The sequence below is a fragment of the Centrocercus urophasianus genome, unplaced genomic scaffold (genome assembly GCF_019232065.1).
Source record: "Centrocercus urophasianus isolate 14NV4802_14NV808 unplaced genomic scaffold, USGS_Curo_1.0 seq_17, whole genome shotgun sequence".
NCBI lineage: Eukaryota > Metazoa > Chordata > Aves > Galliformes > Phasianidae > Centrocercus > Centrocercus urophasianus.
The window spans coordinates 19,295,255-19,322,409 of NW_024884722.1; the positions used below are offsets into that span (position 1 = coordinate 19,295,255).

Genomic DNA, 27,155 nt, shown 5'->3' on the forward strand with positions numbered 1-27,155 from the left:
CCATGCACATTCTGGAGGGTCTTTTTTGTTTGCTTTTTTTTCTTTTTTCTAGCTGCTTCTTAAAAGATTTTCACTTAGAAACACTTGTTTTAGCAGCCTATACCATTGCTGGTAACCACAGTGAAAAGGGCCAGTGATAAGGACAGTATCATTTGTTAACATAAAAGGAAAATACCCTGTTTAAGTAATAACATTCAACGAATCTCTGATGCCCCAGAAATGAAATCAGTTTTCCCAGATTCAATGTAAAGTTTATTTGATCTTTATGTAGCTGGAGTTTGTTCACAAGATGATTTTATCCAAGAAATGTAGGAACGGTTCTTTGATGGACAGTGCATTTATCTCACTTTACCTCCCATACCAAAGAAGATGACTTTGATGGTACTAGAGAACACTTAACTCTTCATGACAGGTTCGAAGGGAGGTTTGGTGAGCACCTGGTGAATTTGAGTCTAACGGTCCATAGGAATCCATTCAAATATGGAACCAGCAGTAGTGCCAAGCTCTCTCATGCCCTGGAAAATCAGAGCTCCCGAGGCTGCCACCTGTAACATAAGTGGAAAGGTCCAGATCTTTACAAACTCCTGCCAGATAATGGCAAGGCAGGTATTAACTGAAGTTGTTGTTGGAATTTATTCAATATTAAAAATCCAGTGGTTTAACGTTTCCCACACTGGATGATAAACCCAGCATTGTATATTCCTTTGAGATTGAAGAAATCAGTCCATCAACATCTGCAAGTACCTGAATTTCTGTAGATTAAACCATCAAGTTTCTAAACCTCCAGCAAAAAAATTGGGTCTAGAAAGTAACAGAAGCATTCAAATAAGGAAGTTTCATTGTTTCTTGATCGATGTTTCCTGCAACATAGAAGGCTGAAAGTCTAGAAAGCATTTCTAAGAAATTTTTCCTTGAGATAGATAGTGTTCAAGAATTTTTCTTATGACTTTGGCCACATGGTTAGAAGAAGACATTATAAATGAAAAGGTTTTGCTGCTGCAAGCAACGCAATTCTTCCAAGCTTGTTTCTCATAGCATTTGGAACAATAATGTAGATATTTCTTGAAGTTAGGAAGTCAGCTTTTAAAAAAATTAATATACTTAGATGCACATCAAATCAGTTTGTACTTCACTAGACAATCTACCAAGTGGCATATTTCTCAAGACATTTCAGAATTTAAGAAAATGTCACTTCTACTCAACCCAGATTGTATATATCAAATCAGTAAAATGAGCTTAAAGGTTTCTCTAAGTAGTGACAGCAATAAAAATTAATAAAGGACAAGTCAACTCAAAGCAAGCATTAATGAATAACCATTTCCAAGCACGCTGTGACCATGACAAAGCAGAATCTCAATACAAATTAGGTTAATGTATTTCTAAGCAAGATTAAAGTAACTGAGAATTGAGACAATTTTTTTCAAGAATAAGAATCACTATGTCTGGTGTTAAAAGAGAAATGGGTATCGTATTTTCTAATGGACCATAAGATATTTAAATCTAATTAATTTCCAGGTACTGAGAAGTCAGGGCTGCTGCAGTGAGGTGTACCACACCTCCATACAGACGAGAAAACTGAGGAATAGCAAAACCTTGGGGGTAGATGAAGGTACAGCAAATTAAAACTACTGTATCTCTGAAACAAAAGACCTTCACGAAAGTTTCATATACTTGAAGACACAGACATCAATTTTAATTAACCTGTCCTAATTTTCTGAGAACTATTGTGTAGTAATATTCTAAAAACCACATGAAGGTCAGAGAAGTGCAGCAGTCAGATATTACTAAAGAAAAGGAAATCTCAGCATACCACAGAAAGAAAGTAAGGGATTATAAAGAGATTTCTTGGAGCGCCCCATACATTTCAAGGCTCTTTACTGATCAAGCCTACGTGTCACTGAGAACTCAATAGAAGAGTGATCATCCACCGTAAATCAGGAAAAAAACGTATATCTCTCTGCCTCTCTTCTTTAAGAGACAGTTCAATTTTATGCAAACATTTCCATACCAATCACTAGGCATAGAATCAAGATTCCTAAAATACTGTTTCAGCAGAAGGCTTGGCAGTATAAATCAACAAAGCAGCATCTATAAATGGATGGTCATGTGTCTGAAAGAGACACTCTACCAACACAACCGAAACATCAGGGTGAATGAACTTCACAGGACAAAAATTAGAGTATTACAAGTTTCACAAACTGGCAATTTCCCAGAAATAAGAAGCACTTGCGGCAATCTTGATAGTTAGGCTTTACTGTCACGGCTACCACGACATCTGTCCTCTACCAGAAATGAGTATGCCAAAAAAATAATTATTTAGTTCACGTAGTTAAATAACTTTCCTGAAAGTCAGTAACACAGACAGAAGTTCATCAAGAAAAAAACTGCATCTACATAGAATTTTTCTTTATTTCTGAGTAATGACTAAACTGCTTTAAGCTGTGATTTCCCTTCATGTGCTGGATGCTGCTGCTGACCGATTTGCAGAACAGAACTGTCTCCTTATAAGAACTTCTGCTAATAAACCAGAAGGCTCGCAATAGTATACAGTTGTCTTGATGTTTACAGAAGTTGCTTCACACACCACATTTGCATCACAAGTGTATGGTATTTTCCTAGATAGAAGAAGAGGATTTTACACCACCTATTTAATTTAAATACGTGTACAATATCAGTGTATGCCAAGCTCTAATGCAACTATCGAAGCCGCTGCCAACCCATGAAGACTGAATAAAGTTACCACATGATTGTTCAAAAAACAAAAAAGGCAACCACATGATTGTTCAAAAAACAAAAAAGGCAACATTTCTAACAACAATGTCTTATATTTATAAATGTGCTTTTCATCAGCAGCCATATCCAGTGCAGATTTTTACATGTGTATATAAACACACGAGCTTATAACTCATCCTAATGTAGCCTTGAGCATTATAAAAGCAAATGTAAAGACCAACATAACAGAATTACTTTTTAATTAAATTCACTTGACACTTTGAAACCTGATTAGCTCTAAGACTGAGACTAAAAGAAAAATAAATTGCAATCCTTTATAACAGACTGTTTTTGCACACAGTTTCCTTCATGCTACTTTCCAGAAAGCTCTGACAATCTTTCTTTGCATCTGTGATGCAGGAAGAGCTAAGGCCTCATCAGAACAGCACAGTTTACTAGCCTTTCCTTACCACTTCTCTCTCTCTTTCTCTTAACATACAGACATCTGCATGTTAAGACTGCCTTGAAAAATGCAAAATATCTCAATACAATTTCCCATTTCTACCACAGAACTTGTATATATGCTTCATATCTATTTCTACCATTTTATTCTTCTCTCTCATCATTCTCCTTGACTGCAATATTCAAAGTGAAATACAATGACATTCTCAGCCTCCAAAATGGTCCAATTCAGTACCAAAAACCCCACAAAACACAAATGATTTAAAAGTGAGATAAACTGGACAGCAGCCTCTAATTCTGAGGAGAGGGAGAAGTAAAAGTGGAGTGCAACCAACAGAGACAATTCTAAGAAACAATATACAAGAAAAGACGATACAAAAACAAAGGGAGCTATCAATATTTACAAATATTAGTACAAAGCTAAATTAGGAACATAGTTTTTCCATATCTCTGATATTTTGATATTTTTTGAAATAAGCTCCAACATACCCTTGTTCCACATGTATACAAACTTATTTTTTTCTCCTGTCTCACCTGTAATAATCCCAAAGTTTTCGTAGAAGCAACTATTTCTATTCTATGCTGCTATGAGCTGCTTTTCAGCTCATGTTTTCCAGGACAGGAAAACAAGTATGATTTCCAAACACATCAAGCAAAATACAAACGGTACATTCATACCTCTGATTGAAGGAAGAAAGAGGAAAGCCAGAACACTGGTTCAAAATTACAAGTTTCTGTAGCACTCAGATTCTGTTTTGTCTTTCAGCTTTTGAAAATTCCAATGGGGTAACAACCCCCCTTACAGCAGCATTGCTATTCGTAAGCTCCAAGTAGAGGTAATAACAGCCAAGATGCCCAGCTGCACTAATAAATTGGCTACAATTAAACAATTTCTAAGAAAATAACTGCGGCACCAATCTATACCTGTCATTTCAACTTCAAAAATTGTGCTTCATGTCCCATTCAAGTCTACAATAAGGCTGCTACCAACCACTGGAAACTTACACTTTCATTCAGCAATCTGAAACCTTCTTCCAAACTTATACGCTTCTGAATCCTTTCAGAAGAGATTTATAACTATTTCTATGTATTCTGAAAATACTGCAACAATGTCAGTTTTTAACTTCCACAATTGGTTAATGGGAGCAATTCTTCCTTAAGATCTGTAACTCAACTTGTAGGTAAAGTCTTCTAGGAGGCCCATCAAATTGTTTATAATTATTTCATTTTAATCTAAGTTCAGTATGAATATAAAACTTAATCTTAACAGTTGCCATAAAACTCAATCAATTCTATATCAAGTGTAGCAATTAGATTTCCTGCTAGAAAATACTATCAGAGTTTCAACTCCATTTTTTCTTTAATCATAGCCTCCATTTCTTGTACAAAATTCCTATAATGAAGTAAAAGAACTATAAATTCCCATCAACAGGATGAATCATTACAAGTAACAGAATGTTGAGTATTGTAATCTGGAAACACATTTCAAAGGGTTCGCAGCTCCAAAATCCGCTTTTGTAACCAAAATGCAATCAAACAGACTCGTTTTTCTCTGTATTTTCACAAATTGCAAAATATATTAAAATAGAATTTCCTTTATTGCATTGTAAAAGAAATTCCAACAGGAGGGGAAAAAAATCTTCTTACATAAATGCACTAGTTACCAAAGCCACTGTACTAGGGATATTACTGTAAATATCTAAAAACTGGAGGATATCCACAAATGTTCTAAAACTAACATCACTACCACAAAAATAAATAAATAAATAAAATCAAAAAATTATTGTTTTCTCTTTTTTGCATCTTTAATGAAGAAGGTACAATTTTCTTATTTCTTGTAGTTTAGAGGAAAAGCACAGGAATGACTGCTGAGCCATGACAGATACTATAGCTTTCCATGACCAAGAAGTACTGGTGTATTTTGGCAAAGGCTCTCAACAATACAAGTGATAACAATTCCCAAGCAGATAGGCCTTTAGAGAAGGAATGTGCACCTTAAGTTACGTAAGATTCACCTGTCCAAAAAACTTTTCATAACAGAGAAAAAAATATATGTTTTTGGTCCCTTCAGAAGTAGAACTTATTTGGTATAACCAGTTCCTCCAAGGATTTCAGATACCAGAAAAGACACGACTACACGTACACAAGGAATTTTGGAAAACCACACAAAATGCACTCCAGCAGTTGATTCAATGCAAGGGAACACTCTTTCCTCTCATCTCTCGTCTCCTTTCCGTTGCCCCCCCAGTGAGACACTACCTGGAATGACCTAGGGAAGGCAGTAATTCTGCTCAATTCATTATTTCTAGTCTTCAAACAACTGGTTATCTTTTTTTTTAAATTTCCTATTGAATAACTCAAACGTTGAAAATAAGACCTAGCAATAAAACAACATTCATCCCAGGCTGTTTGCCAGTATTTCAAAACCTGAATAATCAGGACTCTTTCTTGGCAGAAGAGCCATGTCCTGTAGTCAGGATGTCAGCTGAATTAACTAAAATAAGTCAAAAAAGAGTATGCAAGAAGGAAAGCAACTGTGTTTGAAATTCTCAGATACAATCTTGACCTGACAGCAGCACTCTACAGAAGCTGAAACAATGTATTACAAAAAGACATCTTATGTCATCACAACCGTCTTCCCTTTAAATTGCACACTATTAACCACTGAGTGTTTCAATTATTCAGTTTTTAAAAACTTTCAGTCTCATCACTGATACAGTCAACACTTTTCCCACAGTGGGAAGCATTCTATAGCTATTAAGCAAATACCTTCCATATCTGTCATTTTAAATAGCAACCCAACTTTGTAGTAAACATAGTTTCATACTTTTTCAAAACAGAAAAAAAATCCACATGCTCAAGAGAGTAAAAATAATTTTTTTGAAGAAATATAAGAAGAACTGAAATATGCAATTTGATTTACCAAATGATTTCAAGACTGCAATTAACTTCTATTCCTGAAAGCCACAAGAATTTCAGTTCTTATCTAGTAAAAATCAAAAGCTCTATTTAGATTAGATATGAAGCTCTTACATGTACTACATGTCTTAGGAAAGAAACTTTGTGGAGTTTTTGAGGAGTTTTTGTGTGGTCTGCAACAATCCCAGCTGTCCCATTGTACTGAGATGTACAACGAAAAATGCACTAGCTGGGCCAAGCAGGAGCACACATAAAAGCCCTTGGTCTCAATTTCAGATCTTGATTTACACTTCCATAATGGACAAGAACAGAAAATAAAGTGACAACTTCACAAACATAAATTTGTTTATCATCACACAAATACCTGTACTTCCACTTAGTTTCAAATACACAAAATACTCACTCTCCTAATGTCATCTAGTGTATTAATTTCTGGTGAAAGTCCACCATGAACACAAAGAAACTGTTGATTTAAGAGAGCAGCAAGAGGGAGGCAATCAAAAGCTTCCATGCAAGCATCATAGACTCTTTCAGAGTATTTTATTTTACCTGCAAGAAAGAAAACACAAATTAAGAATTTTGTGTTCCACAGAGAGTGCAGTCTAGTGGATCATAAATGTAAGAGTGAAACTGACAAATTATATACTCAAAACAAATACTGTTGAGTTTAAATGAACATTTCCAAACACTACAATAGCAAGAACATTTTTAAGAAATTCTCTTCCAGAACTAACAACTGTTTTCCATTTATTATGGTGGTTTTTTTTAAAGTGTGGAGAAAATATTTTTATTTAAAATAAATAAATACACATCACAGAACTATGGGAACTGCTCCAGAAGTAATGCCTTCTATTTTATTAAGTTGATTCATGACAATGGAGGCAGATGTTATGAGGACAGCAGAGGGTGAACCTCCTACCAATATTCTGTTAGACTACACTGTGATGTGACATATAGCAGCAGAGGAGCAGCCTGAAAAAGCAATGTCAAACATGGAAGTGCATTCGACACAAAGGTAACTGAATCCCTCCGTGTGGAAAAAATGACACCCATTGACATCCATCAATGCAGAACATTTATGGAGACACCAAACAGTGGATGTGAGCACAGTGAGGCAGTGGTGGAGTATTTCAGCAGTGGTTACAGTGGGCCGCCTGCACTGGTGCAGATGTTTACAAGTGCAGCATGCAGGTCTTCTTCATTGCTGGCAAAAACGCACAGCTAATGGAGATGAATGTGCTGAAAAACAATGTTTTGTACCTTGGAATTTGCTCTATCAAGCAGTGTTACTGTACTCTTTGTATCTGTTGTAGTTTCCATGGAAATCAATAGGAGGCATTACCTTCAGAGTGATCAACATATTTTGTGCTATACAAATATATAACGTACCTTAAAAAGTACTGAGAAGTTTGTGACTTCTCATTTACAGTGAAATGCTAAGAAGTGACTATACATTATATCACATAACTTCTATCTTTGCTGAAGACAGTTTTATCAGGGTAAACATTCCATTTATTAGTGCATCAATACTAATATGGACGTTCAAAAGTAGGAGCAGCTTATGTCACCACGAGTTACCTTAGTAATATAGTTAAAATCAATACCTGAATGGAAATTACTCAGCAGCAGAGTATTTTCTTGCTAGCTTCACAACTCTTGATTACAGCCAAGAAACCAAAATAACTTTCTTCTCTCCAGTATTTATGCGTTAAAGTTTACTCCATAACATATCTTTACAAACAACAGCCTTCTACATACTTTAACTCCACTGCCACACTTAACAGCAAGCAGTTTTACAGAAGTTAGCTGGGTTTCCGAAAGTTTGCAGGACTTTCATTATACTAACAAACATCTCTCAAGCAAAATGAGAGACTGGAAATCATTAGGTGGAAAGTAAACTAATGTTATCTCCTTAGGCAATACTTACATTCTTGTTTAAAGGTAAAATACTCTGTTAGGTGTCTGCATTCATGGTTGCCTCTCAAAAGAAATAACGTGCTTGGATAGAGAATTTTCAGGACCCATAAATACAGCACACACTGTTGGAAAAGAAAGACATTCAATAAATTACACTTTAAAACCTGCTACTACTCAGACACTTTGAGTAAGAATGCCAACAGCTTCAAATATAAGAACAGCTCACTATGCCATTACATAAATACAACGCTACTTTTCCCGACCCAATACAACAGTTCTGGACCAGAGCAATGCAACTTGTTCAGTTTCGTCTAGGCAAAGCATGTCTCAGTGCACAGAATCTGATTTCATAAGGAAAGCAGACATATGCTAATGGAAATAAATGATATACAAAATCCATGAAAAATCTGTTTAATTTAAAGACATCTTGTATTTTTTAGAGTGGTTTTTACACCAAGAATTGTCAGAATTTACCATTTCTGCCCCCCAAAAATGGAAACGCTGCTTGTCTATTCATTGTTCAAGCAGCAAATTTAAGGCAGTATAGTCAATTTTCATACGTGATCGTTACTGCAACATCAGTAGCAAAGACTGTTGGGGCAGAGCTGCAGAACATGCAGTTTTTGAAACTTAGAGCCTGTTACCATCCAGCATTCCTGAACACCCAAAGTGTATTTCTTAAGCTTCAAATATAATTTTTGTATTTTTAACTGAGCACAGAAAAAGTTAAATCCCAGTAGTTCTGGACCACCTTGAAGTCATCTGCAAGTCACTACTATTTTTTTCCAATCAATACAGGAACCCTGAAGCTATTCTTCAAAGTTACTTTGCATAGTACGGTAAGTACATGAAGGAAGAAGGAAAACAAAGGAGACATACATTGAAAAAAAAAAACCACCAAGGACTTTCATTGAGAAGTTCAACTAAACTCATTATTGGTTTTTCATCTTAGCAAAAATATACAAATTAATCATTTTTCTATGTTTTTGCAACTGCAAAATATCTTGAGGTCCTGCAAGGTCCCCAAGACTCTTTAAAACTACTTCCCAGCAGAGTACATTCAATTTGTGACAAAATTGCTAATCATCAGATAAATACGTGAATTCATTTGGCAAATTCTCTAATTGTGAAATATTTCAGCTTATTCAGTTTGTATGAAAAACTTATAGACACTGGCAATCTTAAAGATTTGCAACAGACAAGTGTAAAAGCAGTGCTTTTCTGCCAATAAACAAGTACTAAACAAAATTGCTGGGATTTTAAGCATGGCATCTATTAAGTCCAAAAGAACATTTATTGTATTGATCCTATACCAACATATACATTTTTTTATTATTATATACAAACTAGTTGTCTATGTCCTATTACTTTCAGTATAGAAAAGAGGAACTTGTGTATATCTATGGGAAGAACTCCATCTTGATCCCAGTATCTGCTTTATACAAATATAGTACAGCATGTAGTGAATTTTCCCATTAGAAAAGATGGCATTTGTTTAATTGAAAATGGTTTACTACTGAAGTATCAATGCAATTAAAAATGTTTTAGCATAGACCGATTAAAGAATTTATTAGAGAAAAATCAATTTTCACTCTTTGTGCTTTTAAAGATCTTACCTTCACTGTTCTGTGAACAGACAATTTTATCAAAACTATGTTACGTTTCCAGTCACTAAGAGAAACTCTGAAGTAACCATATATGAAAACTCCCAAATTCCACCTGGAGATTAAGACACATTTCCTAAATATTAAGGATTAGCAAGCAAAAATTTATCTAGATTTTTTAATTTAATTTTTAAGGAAAACGTTGGAAGCAAAGGGCTAAATTTATTATTTTAACACGCTATTTTTTCCTTTCTCAGGGAAAGGTGGGCACAAAGCACAGGCCCACCGCCGTGTACTTACAGCATTTCAACTTCATTCAGAAAATCTGCCACATACTTTACTGCTGTTCCTACAGCCACTTTGAGCAAAAAAAGACACAGATTACCTCAATGAGGAGAAGCATATGAAAAATCCTGGAGTGGTTTTCAAGAGTATATTTAGCATATCTTCACATGTTCCACAACTCTATTCCAAATATTATATTAAAAACTAAATTATAATAATATAAAATAAAACAAATGAACCTGTTCCAATCAAAATATTCAAGCACATCCATTGTCCACAAGGTTTTCTTAAGTGTAATGCTTGAAAAGTTGTTTTGTTGCTACAGTTCATCGTTGCTATGTTAAAGTCCTTGAAAAGAACAATTAAATTCTTTGTAATCACCAAGAACAGGCCACAAAGACCAAATGAATATACAGCACATTTACGTTGCAATTCTTCCTTACAAATGACTTTTTGAGGCAATCATTCTTGCTGCATCTCCTGTTTGTCTGCTGTCCCTGAAAATTCCTGTGTGCATGTCATTCACAGTACATACACATGCCCACACATACATTATTAGAAGAGTGTAATTTTAATACAAAACCTCATACACCAAACATTGAAAAATGCTATTTCAAATGGCATGCTACTCTATTAGATTTGGCATCTATGAAGAGATCCCCCGCTGGCTCAAGAAGAGTAGTTAATTGAAAAATCATACATCTGGAACACTGATACGAATCTGTGAATATCTCTGATGCGTAACACGTCTCATAGACATGCTGAAAATTAAAAAATTATTTGAATTCAAAATACCTGAAAAAATAATGGCAGATATACACACGTCATCCTTTGGGAATGTCTGTAATCACCCTCAGAATTTTAGTAAAGAAAAATAATAATAATAATTCAATAACATTATATATATAAAAGGAGTCTTCTTTGTAGAGATAAATATTTTAACACACTGAGAGAAGGACCTCTCAGACACGACTTTTGGTCTCCAAAAACTTATAAATGCACCTTAATGCATATTCCCAGAGAAGCAACATTATACATAATAAAACTACAGAATTCAACTGTCATAAAACCCAACTGCAGAAAGAGGAGGAAAAACGAGTAAGTCTGGTGATTTCAACAGGACAGTCCAAACCGCTGGTCAATATCCTCCTGTAAGCAGGCCTTTGTAATAGAAGGAAGCAGAGCAAGGATGAACACATTCACATGTTACAGCAGACCTAAAATTTCATTTGCAAATCTCCATGAAAGCGTGCTTATAGAAAAATTTAGGACAAACAGATTAATATATTCAGTTACCTCTATACTAAAATAACCTCTGTCTACATAGTCACCGAGGAAGAGGTATCTTGTGTTAGCAGGTGATCCTCCCACTTCAAACAGCTTCATTAGATCAAAGAACTGGCCATGTATATCACCACACACTGCAAGCAAAAATTTTGTTCAAATTAATTTAAAAAAATCTAACAGAAAAGTTACTAAGTTATAGTTAAGTAAACAGCCACAAAGTACTTCTAATAAAAAGACATGCATAAAAAAGAAATAACAGAAGTTTTTGAAGCTTCACCTTCTGCTGCTCACTAAGATACTGTTCTCACCACATGTAGCAATGCTCATAACAATCAGGTTTGCAACTGGCAGACTGTGGAATATTTTTCAAAAATAGTTAAAACACAGAGCATTGAGGTCTTGAAGGCTGTCAGCAGCTCTTTCCTGTCTCCCCCAGCCCCTTATGTATCTTCACAGATCTGCCTTCGTATGCATTTTGAAAAGGTATTGCAACGCTGCTCTGCAACAATTTGCTGTTTCCACGAGGGACTGAAAAAAGCAGGGCGAGTATGCCTTTGTTTTCTGACTATCACACCTTTCAACATCATCATATCTTCTTTTCTACTCTTCTTCAAATAACCATGTTCATTATTTCAACAGTAGATTTTTCTTGTGGTTGTAGAATATAAAACAGTACAAGATCAGTGGTCAGCACAACCTAAGGCACAAGTGCCTAAGATAACAGCTGGGAAGACTCTGAAGAGCACGCAGCAATGCCAGGTCATCTTGCAATTAAAAAAACAAACAAAAAAACAACCAAAACCTAAACAACCTCAAATGGAAGAGACAACTGCTCCTAACTCCTAATTCCCACAAGAATTTCCAGTGCAATGGAATTCAGGAGTTGCTTTCCTGTTTCTGCAGGGAGGTGCTGCTGATAGCACTTGAGAGCCTACGCCTTCTATCGACACAAAATGTCACTGATCAGCAGACCAACAGTCTCTCGACTTCTTGGTGTGCATCAGCAAATTTGGGCTGGGGAAAACAAGTCCTTCTAATTTTGGAAAGAAGCATCAGATATGGCACTTGGCATATTGTTATTTCCTTGGAGTAAAACAACTGCCACAAAGACCTACAAAACATTAGACCAAATAAAATGCATCCTCTTGTATGTCACTTCTCTGAAGATATTTACTCAAACTCTGCGAGAACATTCCTCTTTTTCAGATTCCAATATACCAGTAACACAGGGCAGCTACCCAAATGAAATGGAAGATAAAAATCCTAAACATATGGACATTAGTTTTGATCTAGAACTTGAAAATATTCTGAGTTCAGTCATTCAGTTATTTGTTTCCACCAGGTCAGTAGTTTAATTTTCTTTAAAATGCCAACACCCACATACTACTTCCATGTTTTCATTTGCCTGACATTAACAAATCAAAGCAAGCCGATGCCCTGAAATAAGCATCTGGAAACACTTAGTTTTCCAAGGCCCATTTAAAAGAAAGCTTTCAAGTTAAAGACCACTTGATTTGAACACACAAAAAAATAAAACCTACAATCATTATTTTAAATTATAGATACGCAATATAAAATATTTTCTATGAATCTGGATTTTTTGTAACAACAACAAAAAACAATACATTAAGGACACTAAGTCCATCTTTCTCCAGGTCAAATACAAACAGAACTAGTCCAAGTACGAAAATATCCCTAGAAACACTGCAAGTCAGTTTTGTATCACAGCAGATCACTCCCGTTACATTAATGATGGCAAAACAGTCTTAGCTTCCCAGTACTACTACTCTCATAAGAACATCTTTTGCACTCAATCGTCAATTTCGCCTACAGAGGAACTATAAGGTGTATTTTTCACTCAGAAAACTAGGTCACAGTATTTGCTTCAAACAACAGCAATTAGCTTCTCTTCACATATTTAGATTTCAGAATAATTCTGAGCTCACTTATCTGTTCCAGGGAAACATCTCTGCTCCCGCTTACATCACAGGAATTAGAAATTCATAATTCACAAGCATTTAACTACTTTCTCTTTTGTCTGAGTTAAAACCCTGCTTACTCAGTTTTAATCCCCAGCAGGTTCAATGCCTCAGTTTTATACAGTAATGAGCAGTGTCTTTTTTCAGGCCATCTGAGTGATGCTAAGCAAATGCTGTGTGAGATTATTCGAAAAGATTACACAAAAATTTTATTCTAGTGATCCTTAAGAAAAACTATACTAGTGAAAAAAAACGTGAATATTTTCAAAATTTAATTATTAGTGAAATAATCTAGAAACATTACCTGTAATTGGAGCTTCAACTTCTATCATAGTTTTTTCTCTCCGTAATATTGCAGCACCCTCATTGATGATTCTAAGTGCAATTTCTTCATCCACTCGACCTTCCTTTATCAAGTGGTTCTTCAAAATGTCAACCCTGGGTTTTCCATCTGTGTCAAACACTTCTTCAGATGTCAAACGATGCGTTGGTGGAAAAGGGACAGCTAAAATTTAAAAGAAGAAACACTAGTCGCAACAATGCTATTCTGAATATTTATTCCAACAGGAAGAAACAGAACTGGATCTATCATGGAACAGCTGTTTACCAAAGCAAATTTACCTTCCAGTCAACAAACTCAATGACACCAACAAAAAATGGGATAGAACAGTGCTTTCTGCATATGTATTAAAAGAATTAACACCTATACATCTGAATAGAAACTACAAAATTACTGAAAGGCACAGCAGAACATACAACATTTTAAAGAGTCAAAACTGCCTTTGTTCAGGAACATGATATTTCTCAAATACACTAGCATTCTCCGAAGGAAAAAGTATTTGGGATGCAGGAGATCCATTTAATATCCACTCAGACTTGCAAAAGGCACTTTAAAATATGGCCATCATCAAAAACTCTTCAAAACAACAAAAAAAAAAACAACCAACCCACAAAGGCAGTAACAAAAGGATAGAAAACTTTTTAAAGGCTTGTAAGAAGAAGGAGGTGATGGCCAGCATGCGGAAAGGAAGGTCACGAGATCACCCCCCTAGGATCTGTGCTATTTAACATATTCATAAATTACAGTGAAAAGGAGGTCAGTCATAGAGGGGTGCAGTTTTCAAGAGACAACAAGTATTCTGAATAATGAAGAACTGTGCAGGTTATAATGAGCTCCAGTAGAAATACCGAATGGCTCAGCAAGAAAACACATTAAATATTAATAAATGTGAATTAATGAAGGAAATAAATTCTAACTTTACATATAAAAATCACAAATTATAAACTTACTACTACTATTCATTATCAAGGTCTTCCCTACTGCTCTAGAAAAATACCCAATTAAGAATTACTAGCCAGGGAATAGAAAACTAAGTACGACCATTATGCCACTGATAAATGTAGCAGGCAATTTGGGTTCACTCATGTTATTAAGGGAAAATAATAATTGAAAAAAAAAAAATAAATAAACAACAACAACAAAATTCCAATGTTTTCTGCTACAGGATTAATAAAGGTAAGCTAGAATCCTTCAGCCTAACATTTTGAAAACTAAGGGGGACTGTGACACAGACGTATGGCAGCATTAATGGACAAGGGGAAACAACTCTCCCTCAGCCTCCGTATAGGAGAAAGGCAGCAGGACGGAGTCCGACAGTTTCAAGTTCTGTCAGACTGCTGAGTAAGCAGCAGAACAACTTCATACTCTCAGAAAAAAATCTGCAATTCTGGGAGCCTGTGGCATAGCCATCATGAATAGATGAAAACCTTTCATCAAGCCTGTTTTCCTTATTCTCCTGTTGTACTGTCTCCAAAAGATTTAACTGTGAATTGAGGCTGCCCACATACCTGACACAACTCTAGAAATGTCTATAAGTATCTGAAATCCGGATCCTGTTTTGTGGATCAAAAGAGATCCCATGTGATCCATATCTCAAAGAAGCAAAGCACATGAGAGGTCTGAATTGGGAACCCAACCAGGCTTAGCAGCTGCCAAGACTGTGATTTGACTGCAGCCTACATAGGAGTGTAGAATATCCTGCTAGAAGGGACCCGCAGGGATCACTGAGTGCAACTCCTGGCTCCACACATCACCACCAAACATCCAAACCTGATGTCTGAGAGCAATGTCTTGAACTCCAGCACTCGGGCTGTGCTTGCTGCCCTGTGCAGCCTGTTCCATGCCCACCACCCTCTGGTGCAGACCCTTTCCCTCACCCCCAGCTGCCCTCCCCTGATGCAGCTCCATGCCGTTCCCTCAGCCCTGTCGCTGTCACACACAGCAGAGCTCAGCGCTGCCCTCCGCTCCCTGTGAGGAGCTGCAGCCACCATGAGGGCTGCCCTCAGCTCCTCTGCTCTGGGCTGAGCAAACACAGGGACCTCAGCCGTTCCTCACACACCTCACCCTCTGGATGCTTCGCCATCTTCGTAGCCGTGCTTTGGATGCTCCCTAACAGCTTTCTGTCCTTCTCACGCAGTGGCACAGACCCGCAGCAGTGCTGGAGCTGAGGCCGCACAGCACAGCAGGACACCCCTCCCCTCGCCCGGTGGCAGTGCTGGGCCTGGTGCACCCCGAGGTGCGGGGCCCTATGGCTGCCAGGGCACGCTGCTGGCTCAGTGAACTTGTCTGACAGCAGCAGTTCATTCCTGCACGTGCAAAACGCATGTGGGGATCATGAGAGAGGAAAATATATCAAAATTCCCACTAAGCAGTGCACCCAAATATCATCTAGCTTGTGCAGGATTACAGGTGATAAAACTAATCTAAAAGATATGTAATATATATATATGCACATATGCATTCAAAGAATGAAACAAAAGGAGCAACACTGCTCAATTCCCCCCATTTAAATATTATTTCAAATGCGATTTAAAAAAAATTAAAATAGGGAGAAACATTTCTACTGAATGGAGATCCAACTGTACGAACACACTTGCAGTTTGCCAATTTGCATTCTCTTTCCTTAGTTTTCAAAGCAAAACTTTACATTTTAAAATCTAAGCTGAAATACTAAAACATTGCCTGGCTTCACTGAAGTTGACTTCTGGACTGCTAGCAATATACTGCTACCTTCTGTTCTGTGCCTTAATAAAAATCTATCAGTAAAACAACTGACACATTTTGACTGAAATGCAATTATATTAGAAAATAAACTGCAGAATTGCCTGTTTTTTTCCTCTAATAACGTTCATAAGTAAAAAGATGCTGAAAATCTTGCTTTGATGTTACATAGCATAGAACAAATCTGGCATTTCAGTTTTGGACATAAATGCTTTACTAAGTAAACAGAATAGCTTTCCTTGCAGTCCCCTTTAGTAGTCACGTTCCACTTGGAAGTGTTAAAATGCTTCGTGATCCAAATCTAAGAAATCAAAAGGCATCCACTTCTATTGCATGTACAACAACTATTCAAAAACCTGAATCTGCCTCTGAAAAGAGAAACCCATCATTCCAACAAGATAAATTTAATTCACCTCTGGAAGCATTTTACCATGACCAACACCGCTTCAAACTCTTGCATTTGCTGTTTCTGAGCTTGACTTTCCATCCTCCATATTCTCTGAGTGTTATTTTTGCTTTATTTGGTAATTCATATTAATCTCCATAATAACTTTCTAGACAATCCCCTCTCCTTTTTACACACTATTTGTGCCACAAAGAACAAACCAGCTCTACATAACATGAACTTCAGATTAATCAAGTATTATCTAATAAAGTGGGTCTATTTCTCTTGAAATATTTTGCCAGATATGGTTTTGATGTCTGGATTTTGGCATAAGTGCTGTGGTACTGACATGACCCAATTGCTGTATTGCACCATCTAGAATTAATAAGTGATACTTCTGAAGGCTCACAAGAAGAAACCGAGGAGCAAAAAACATAAGAAACGAACTTGATGAAGGTCACAAGGCACAGATGCTAAGCTCGATGAAGAACTTATGCTTCTGAATCTAGGTCCATGTCAAATGTAGTTGGTGCAGCTACACGAACATACACGCTGTGAATATCCACGAACGAATGCACACAAAGTGAGCTGGTAGGTGAGAAAGTCAGTTACTAAACAGGGAAGACACGTCTGTTTGCAGGTATCAAGTTCATGTAAGCTTACAAAAGCAGGTGGTTCCTTTGAGGAGAAGGCACCATGAATGCCTTCAGTACTGCCAAGTTGAGCTCATCCTTTTATGCGATATCAGACAATTCACCTGGTAGATTTCTCCTACACTAACTGTTGCAAAAGCATGAAAATCATGCCTTCACAGAACCACAGCCAATCAACACCGAGACACAGTTTTGTAGAAACTGTGCTTCATTAGCTCTAGAATTACTCCTGGAAAATGACCTACTTTGGTGAAAGACAAACCTTTTTACTTTCTGGAGATTTTTTGAATAGATGCAGGACATGGCAGAGAACTGGATGTTGAGGCACCCAGTTTCACTCTCGCACAAATCATTACTGATGCACTGTGACAGCCAATGGCCTCACAATTCAGAAAGATGGTGCTGACCTCTTCTTTGTGACATTTGGAAATACTTCAAGGGTTCTAAGCATGTGGCAGGGAGAATTTTGCTTTCTTAACAAAGTTCCAGGTAATATTTTTTAGATTAGATTCTTAAAAAAAAAAAATAAAAATCTATTTCAACCAACTATTGAGTTCATCTAGAAAGCTGCATTTTCTGTGAGAATATAAAGACCTCTTCCGTCTGACCTTCTGTCCAACGTCTGGGAAGAATTGCACTAAATTATTTTAATCAATATCTGTACAGAAATTATACTTAAATGAAAAACTGAATATCCAAGGCTTGCCTTTAATATCCCAAAATCATGAATGTTAGTATCAGAAGCCTTAAAATTATTTCCCCGGAGTTTAACACAAATCTTTTTTTTAACAATATATGTACTGCCCAAGAAGAATATCTTTTAGAATAATCTTCAGAGAAGGAAGAATAAAACACAGGTAGTGATTTAATCTGCATCACTCACCTGGAATAAATCAGCAATACTTCTTATAAAAATTGATTCTTTCCACTTCAGACCTTTTGTCTCAACAGTTAACACTATATTAGAGCTTATACCTTTGAAAAAAAATACTAAAATAACATTTTAGTAGGTTAAGGATGACCATTTTTGAAGCATGCAGACCATTTCTGCAAACTAATGGGTTTAATTAAACCTTTGATGAAGTAGTAATGGAATGTCATAGCCTAAGGAAAAAGAATTGCAGCATGATGTGTTCCAAGACAGAAATACAATCTGTGTGTTTCAAAGTCTTTGTGCAGAACCTGTGCTCTTGGGACTGCAGCGGAACGGTAATTAACAGTAATTACCCTAAGGAAATAACATGGTGTTGGTCATTAAAGGATTCCCTTCCACTCCCTGCAAAGCTAAGCAACAGATAAGCACTGAGATGAATTGCTAAAGCAGTACACACTGTGCCACAAAATAACAGACTACATCCCATCGGTAAAAGTAGAGATGTTAGTAACAAAGATAACACACCATGACTTACAACAACATACAGGATTTTCTAAACTCAAACTGTTGCTTACTGGTAAAATGTAATCAATTTCACTTTTAAAATATGTACGGGTGGTACAGTTTTAAGAGCACTGATTCAAAGCTTTAAACATTAAAGCCGGGGAAAGAAACGAGGAGTAACTTGGTTTTGTCAGCAAAAGGCGATGATGTTTTCTATTCCTATTAGCGTTCATTTGCAGAGAAGAAAAGAAAATGGAGCTTTATATCGTAGTGCTACTTAAAATAGAGATCACAAATGAAAAAAAAAAATCAAACAAAAAACCCACCCCACTTCTAAACCTAATTCTATAGATGGACTTTCACAAATATCTGGATTCATTCATTTACACGTTACAAAAAAGCGTGCTATAGAGATCCAAAACTCGTCATCAATCCAAATGGATAAATTTGCAGCACGCTGTGAAGAGGTTCAGAAGCAGAAAAACTACATTAGTGTGGCACTTCACTCAGTGCAATAATCCCTGCAGAGAGGTGCAGTATGGCAACTAACACAAACATGCTACTTCCAGACCCAAAGCAGATCTCACATTGCCTAGTAACTGACTACAACAGTAGCTGCTAATAAAGTCTAACATGTAGATGCTGTAAATTTAAACCACACTGGTATATATGCCCATTTTACTAACTGTGGTTAAACCTGGCTTGTATCAGAGGCACCCTGTTGGAGAAGGTTAATGAAACAAGATGAGATCAAAGCTCCTAGACAAATGGTAGGAAAAAGTATAAGGGCTCAACAACATACTCTCACAAGCAACTATGGAACTGCTCCTAAAACCTCCAAACTTAAATAATTCTTTTTTTTGTGTCTGACTTTGAAAGAAAAATGAGCCCTTTTTCCTCTATACTGAGGACTCCACGTCACGTTCTATAAACTGGGCTTTGGCTTTATAAGCACACCCAACTCCCCAGTTTCCATTTTAAAGGTGTTTTTGGTTTCACAGATGAAGCCTCAGTTCACATTGCCAAGGTTACTAAACACAGACATTGGGTTTGTGTCACATCTCCCAGTTTAATACGAGGGAATAATATGATGCACTGGTGGTGGATACACGTGAAACATACGTTGCGTCTCCCACAAACTGGTAAAATGTCAGAATGGTTTCAGCTGGATGGGACCCTGAAGACCACGTAGTTTCAAGCCCTTGCCACGCGTCTCTTTGCTTAAGAGGTGCTCCAACCTTCTGATCATTTTCATGGCTTTCCTCTGTACACACTAGAACAGCTCCACGTCCTTCATGTGCTGGGGGCTACAGGCTCAGATGCAGCACTCCAGGCGGGGCCCCATCAGGGCACAACAGAGGGGAACAGTCATTTCCCTCGCCCTGCTGGTCAACTCTCCTTTGAAGCAGCCCAGATACTGCTGGCCTTCTGAGCTGCAAGTGCACACTCACTGCTGGCTCATAAAGGCCTACAACTCATAAGTGAATACAACTATGGCGCTCTGTGAAGGAAAGCCAGCATTATTCACTTCGCCAGCATTGTTGTCTGTGTTTGTTGTTTGGCTGTGTTCTGTGGGCTTCTGGGAGATTAGGTTTTACGAATGCATCGCTAACTATGAACCAGCATTCAGAAAAACAACAAACCCCAATTTCTAGTTTATCTTCTGGTCTGTCCCTGGAGTTTCCACCTCTATATACTAATATCTATATGAACCAAGAAGAACATCCACGACTACTGCTATAAGGACAAAATACATCCAATTGTCCTCTTTCACTTGGTAGGACATCACGTGATGAAGAAATAGCACGAAGAAATCACAGATGGTGCGGCTACTGACCTGCAACCTTGACAGTATTACTCAAACACTAACACACGACAGCATCTTCTTGAATCAGAAAGCTAGTATCAATAGCTGTCAAAAGATACAAGTTATCCCACTCATCCCAAACAATACAGTACATATTCTGTGAAGTCAGTTCCTTGTGGATTATAGCATTACTCTGAAATGCCACAAAAATTATCCCTTTATTCAAGTTTCTTTAAAGGCATGTCCCTTGCTACAGTGTCAAGTGTTCTTAAAGCTAAGACAGATGACCCTGTCGACCTCGAAGCTTTGCGAAAGGACTGCAGGCATTATTTCTTTCATCTCTTGCAGTCTTAAAAACTCCATAAAATTATGAATCTCAGATGAAGCCACGGTTATGCCTAACATGCCATGCTGCATTCACCTTCTAAGCCGAGCTTTTTTTCTATTAATTTGGTGAATGCTTTTGAAAATTTTTCTCAGAAAAAAGTATTACTTGTCTGAAAACCACTAGAGGACCACCTTTAAAAATGACCACACTGCATTACAATAGGAGATTATTTAATGTTTAAACATGCTTCTTCTCCTGATACACAGGACTTTCCCTCACTGTGCTTCATGTTCCAAACAGGGTGGCTTAAGGATTTCCTCTAGCAAAGTAAGTTTCATTACTGCATGTAATTGCTATGAATTCCACAATTTAAATCATAAATTATGTGAAAAAGTATTCCACCTTCCCTCATACTCATTTCAGGAAAATGTTGTTCAGTACTGCTGTTCTCCTTTTCACTGGAAAACAGAAAATGCAGTTATTTCCTGCTAATCTTTTCTAGTGAGAACTGATGTAAGCAGCACCCGACAATCCCCCTTGCTCATATACCCCTTCTCCAAGTTACAGATTCATAATTTTCCATTCCACCTCACACAAAATCACTCTGTGCTGCTGAACATATCTCTACATAAAGAAGAAAACCAGGATGGGGGACCAAAAATTACATGCTGCCATTCCAGTTGAACATTTAACACAAGACATAGGAAATGGATGCTGCTGCTCTCTCTTTCTCTTTGTCCTAAACTGATCTTCGAATGATCCCTAAATTCCCATCAGTCTGTTCAACTGTCACCAAACTAGTATTTTCAGATACCACCCATACAGACCTAATGTTTATTTCCAGAGCTCACCACAGCAAAGGATGTTCCTCCCCTGTAGTCTCTACTACTCGGCCTTTGTCACAGCTGTGTCTCCTGCAGCTTGGCAAACCACCCGCTCAGTCTAATGGAGGCCTTCTGAAACAGCTCTGGAAGTTCACTACCATAAGTGAGCACTATTACTTTGCTATTCATTCTGCTTTCTAAATAATTTAAGAATATATATATTAAATATATCAGGGGGAAATTCTTTACCCAGAGAGCAGTGAGGTTCTGGAACAGGCTGCCCAGAGAGGTTGTGGATGCCCCGTCCTTGGAGGTGTTCAAGGCCAGGTTGGATGGGGCCCTGGGCAGCCTGGTTTAGCATTAAACATGGAGGTTGGTGGCCCTGCATGGGGCAGGGGGTTGGAGATTCATGATCCTTGAGGTCCCTTCCAACCCTGTGATTCTGTGATATATAGACAGATGTTGATCGCCTTCAAGTATAGAAGTTTATTACCCAGCAATGTATTTTCTTTCCTAACTAATTTTGATCCGAAAGAGGACATTTCCTCCTTTGTTTACTTTAAAGACTCTGATGAGGGAACGTGATCAATGGCGTTGCCTGGATCAATCACATTACTGGCTCCTCCAAATAAATGCTAAAAATTCCTCTGGATTTCCTTCTATGAAAACTGGACTGATTCCTATTTAATACCATATTTCTCCAAGGACTGAGTCAGTCTACTCTTTCACAAGTGCTGTGAGTCTGCTTAAATTAAACTCACTGATCTACAGCTCTTCAGTTCAATCTGGAGCTTGGTAAAAACGCTGCTGTGCTCCACTTCTCAGACTTAGAAGATGAGTTATGCCACAGGCTACAGAAAATAGATCAGCAATTTTGCACCTGAAAACCCCAAAGAAAAAAAAAATTCCATTAGAAAAAGAATGCCACTAGAAAAATATCTTCTGGTCCCAGGATATACACTTTTTAAAATTCATACTGTTGGTATGTTCTGAAACCATTTACATTTCTGTGAGACTTCTTCAGTCCCATTCAGAAAAAAAAAAAAAAAAATTGACACCTGGGAAAGAGTTCTTTGGCTCTTCCATCACAAACATGGATGAAAGTAGTTGCCAGATTTCTGCTCTGGCCTTATCATCCCAAGCCTCACCCTACTAAGGGTGAAACTAAGGCAGACGTGGGTTTCTTTGTTTGCTGTTCATTCTTCTTGTTTACAGTTCATGCATTCTCATTACTCCCTCAAAAAATGAGAAAGAACACATACGGCTTTTCAAACATTAACTCATCAGAATTCTGTTCCATTCCACTTTCCCTCCCACCTCACAACTATGATTTTTTTCCCCCAAAGTTTTAATATTCTCTTTAATAGCCTCCTCCTCTCCTCAATCAGTTTTGAATCAGGCTAGGCAGCAGCGTAAAGGCATTCTAAGGGTCTAACTGTATTTTCAAAACAGTTGTCAAGCTGCCTGTATACACCTATCCTTTCATCTGTGTGTTTTGTTCCTGTTTAATTTACATCAGACTTCCTATTTTGAAGTCAAATGTTACAATTCTTTTTCTCACACATGGACATCGCTGCCAAAAAATAGCTATTAGTATCTTAAGTTAGGATCCCGCTCTAGGCTAAACCATGAGCTACTTCTCGTTGGGATTTGTGGAGTAGTTGAGTTGCTTCAATAAATATCATTTAATAGCTAAAAATGACCATCTACCTATCACACTTCATCATAGCTTTTATTCAAAATAAAGGTATCCTGAAGTCTCCCATCACCAGGAAAGCAGACATCATCTTCACAGATGTTGACCAAAGGCAGTCACTCATTGCAAAAATAAAGTAAAATCAGAAGAACCAGACAGAATCATTAAATACAAACAGCAGTTCGAATGCTATCTTCCACAAGACAGCACAACACACTAAGTGTTCTTCAGAGACAAAGAGGGCATCTCAGAAAGCATCAAATCAAGAAGACAGGTACCTTTTCTCATCTCTGTCATATGCAGCAACAGGAGCCTGGCCATCCAATGGCCTGGGGAAACCAAACGCCACAAACAGAATCATACAATCACTGAGGTTGAAAAAGATCTTAAAGATCATCAGGTCCAACCACAACCTAACCATACTACCCTAACTCTGACAACCCTCTGCTAAATCACGGCCCTGAGCACCACATCCAAATGGTTTTTAAACGCATCCAGGGATGGTGACTCAACCACCTCCCTGGGGAGCCTATTCCAGTGCTTAACAACCCTTTCTTAAAGAAGTGTTTCCTGATTTCCAACCTAAGCATAGCTTGGCACAACTTGAGGCCATTTTCCCTCGTCCTCTCACCTGCCACCAGTGAATCTACGCATTTCAACCCTGCAGCTAACCATTCACTTAAAGGAGAAGCTGCAAGTACAAATCACTTAGACACAACTTAACTAAGAAGTGAAAAAAAAAATATTTGAGCTTTTAATATACTATAATACATGCAGACACCGATTCATAATTCTTATTTGGAAGGAATGCAAAGCCAATGCAGCCAGACGGCACACGGCGCATCTGAAGCCACGACTGTGTTATGTATATGTCCAATATGAACATTCTACCTGATAGCATGTCAGGTATTTTTTAGACATGGGCATTCCTGACTTGTAGACAAATATACAGGTCAAAATATAAAGGAGGCCATATCCTAATTATTACCCTAGCTTTATTAATCACTAAATTATTTGTATGTAATTAAACTAATAATTTGATTATTACATTATCATACCATTAGTAACTAATGTTTTTTTCTTGAGTATCTCTTGCCCACTTCTGCCAACATGTATTAATAACAAATAATTTAATTTCCCACAGCATCTTATTTTTGATAGTTTCTGTTACTTTTCCCCTTTTCCACCAACAGAGAAAGAAAAAGCTGAAATAAGAGCAACAGATAAAGCAATACAAACACCAGCAAACATTAAGTCCTGAATTCATCTTTCTCCCTCAGAAGATGTGCTGCACAGAGAGCATGAGAAAAATACAGCCCAATGCTCTACTGCACAGAGACACCAGGTAACAGCACTGCATTTTTCTTCCAAGTTCTGTGGCTGTTCTCAGGGAACTGAGATGTTATAAAAGAAATGCCTCAGCAACAAGAGGCAGAAAACCTGGATGCCTCAAACAGATTTCTTCTGGGAATGGAGCTGACAGCATCCAAGAACCCCTTATATGGTTTTCCAACCAATAGTGCTTTTGAATTTTGGTGAAAAGTGATTGCTTTAAGCAGATTCCTAGAAACGTATCCCAGTAAATAAATTCATTAATACCTATCAGTGACAGACTTGATACTTTGTTGAAAAGCTCTCAATTCTACAATGATTCTTCAGCATTCAAGAATTAGAAAGTACAGGACATTATTTAACCATTCAACAGTTTCACAAGCACACCCGGTCCATGCATTTTCATCAGAATAAATTAATATTTTCTGTCCCCTGGCACACAGTGCTGTCTTGACAAAAGCAGAGGGCCCACCTATTTTCAACTACCATCACCATCCCTGTAATTTGTTCATTGTGTCATAGGTAAGAATATGAGGAGCGCTCCCTGTATGTGAGAGGTAGCACGTCTATTTGTGAACAGAGATGTCACATTTTAGCATGCTTTCAACGAATGTATTTCTGTTGCACAGATGCACCCGCTATGCCCTGACATAACCTGCAATCCTGCTACACTGGGGTTGCTGTTGAAATATTTCAAGCTGCACAAGCACCTCACAGGGGCAGGGGGTGGTGGAGCCATCTGCCCTTCATGCTAAGAACACAGCTCAGCACAGCTGCCCGGCTCCCTCCAGAACCCCACAGTTCAGCACAGCAGGTACAGAGCAGGCAGGCTGGCAGAAAGAAAAATGCCACTGTATAAACGCTAAACTGGCTGTGATTCTTCCAGATGAAGGTACCAAGGCCTACTTACCTTTAACACGCCTCTATCCCACACAGCCAGGTTCAGAGAAACACCGTAGCCTCAGGCTGTGATCCTGCTAGAATGAAGCAAGCCCTAACTACCCCTTCTAGCAACCAGATTCACAGGCATCACCTAACAGAGCAAAGTTACAGAGTCTTTGGAAATCAGCAGGCTCTTCCACATCACCTGAAGAAATTGTATTTGTTACAACAGACTGCAGTAGAGGTATAAGACCTCAGCAAGCCTAAACACCACTATAAGTTTAGCACCAACAGCCCTAATTAACACAAGTCCCTAATTTACCAGTTCTACCATTTTCTACTTTCACAATGCGTTCAGACAAATCAACAGGTTAAGCAATCCCCAATGGGTAGCAACTCACTATGAGCAAAGGTTTCCAGCAAACTGGGAAATGTGCAAATTTCCAAAATGTTACAGGCTTCCAAGGGTTTAATTAGCACCTGCTGAAGAGAAAAGCATTCTCTTAATTTCCCAAGACAAACTGTCCAGCTAAATGATCAGGATCTCTCCTCTGAAATCAGCTGGATTGTGTGCTCTTAGGAATGTCAGCCTTGCAACCAGACTGCTTTGTACACAGCCACAGATTTCCAGCTGCCCCAGTCTGCTGCCACAAAGCCACGCTCACAGTGCCACAGCCAAATGCAGCACCATGTCAGACCTCTGGGTGCTACCTGTCATCCAAGCAAAGAGCTGAAATGCTCATTGCTGATAGCATCATCCAAACAGAAAGGTTAAATCTAACAAGTACAGTGCTACAGTTGCAAAGGGTTACTCTCCTTGAAATACTAAGATGACATGGTCAGTGAGCTGCTTTTCACAGCACTGTGGTCGCCAGACAGCCTCAGTGTCACACAGAGCTATTTGCACGGCAACGTTTTACCTTTTCCTCCCAGCAGCATAACGTTTGGCTTGTAGAGGCTTCCAGTAAAACCCTGACACCCAGGAAAAAAACAGATCAAGGTGAGTCCGTCCATCAGAACCGACCGCCAATCGCAGAGGCTGCAGCTCTTCTTTCCCGGCATCACGACCCGGCATCAATGCGCAGACGGCAGAGAATCCCGCAGAGTTCGAAGGGCCCGACGCCCCGGGCGAGCAGCCCCCGCGGGCCGGTGCCAGGCGCGGCCGGGCCGCACGCGGGGCCGCGGCACAGGCCTCGGGCTACATAAGGCCGCCCGCCCGGCTCAGCCCCACGCAGGGCCGGCCCCGCAGCGGCCGCCCGAGCCGAGCGGCGCCTTCCCCCGGCGGCGCCCAGCGCAGCGTCTCCCCGCGGAACGAAGCCGGCCCCGCTTTTCCTCGCCCCGCGCCCCCGTTCCCCACCTGCGGGCGCGGTCCCCGCCCAGGGCCACCAGTCCCTGCTCCCACCGCGGCCTCCCGCCGAAGGTCCGGCCGGCCGCCCCCGCGCTCCGCCGGGCCGGCCCCCCCTCCCCCCCGGGCGGCGCGGGGCCGCGGCTCGCTCACCCTTGACGGCGCGCTCGCTAGTGGCGTGAGGCGGCAGCAGCAGCACCTTGCTCCCCTCCTTGGCAGACATCGCTGAGCGCCGCCGGTCTCCGGCGGCGGCTGCTGGGCGCGGCGGCGCCTTCGTCCGCCTCCTCCGCCCGCGGGCT

The 27,155-nt window shown here is 38.8% G+C and overlaps 1 protein-coding gene across 9 annotated transcripts in view; it reads right to left on the reverse strand.

Annotated features, from left to right (window-relative positions):
• Window positions 1-27,106, reverse strand: part of PPP3CB (protein phosphatase 3 catalytic subunit beta) — a 52,853-nt gene extending 25,747 nt beyond the window's left edge. For 8 of the 9 annotated variants that reach the window (XR_006168691.1, XR_006168690.1, XM_042817875.1 and 5 more), the window contains exons 1-5: window positions 27,010-27,106; window positions 13,470-13,670; window positions 11,196-11,320; window positions 8,021-8,132; window positions 6,497-6,642 (exon numbers count right to left, since the gene is read on the reverse strand). Coding sequence is in view for 7 of the 9 variants with exons in the window: in XM_042817875.1 (XP_042673809.1) it covers window positions 6,497-6,642; window positions 8,021-8,132; window positions 11,196-11,320; window positions 13,470-13,670; window positions 27,010-27,079 (654 nt within the window). In the remaining 2 variants the exon portion in view is untranslated. Of the gene's footprint in view, window positions 1-6,496; window positions 6,643-8,020; window positions 8,133-11,195; window positions 11,321-13,469; window positions 13,671-26,431; window positions 26,484-27,009 lie in introns of those variants that run through there. The other variant, XM_042817873.1, reaches the window with a different exon arrangement.
• Window positions 27,107-27,155: the final 49 nt, after the last annotated feature.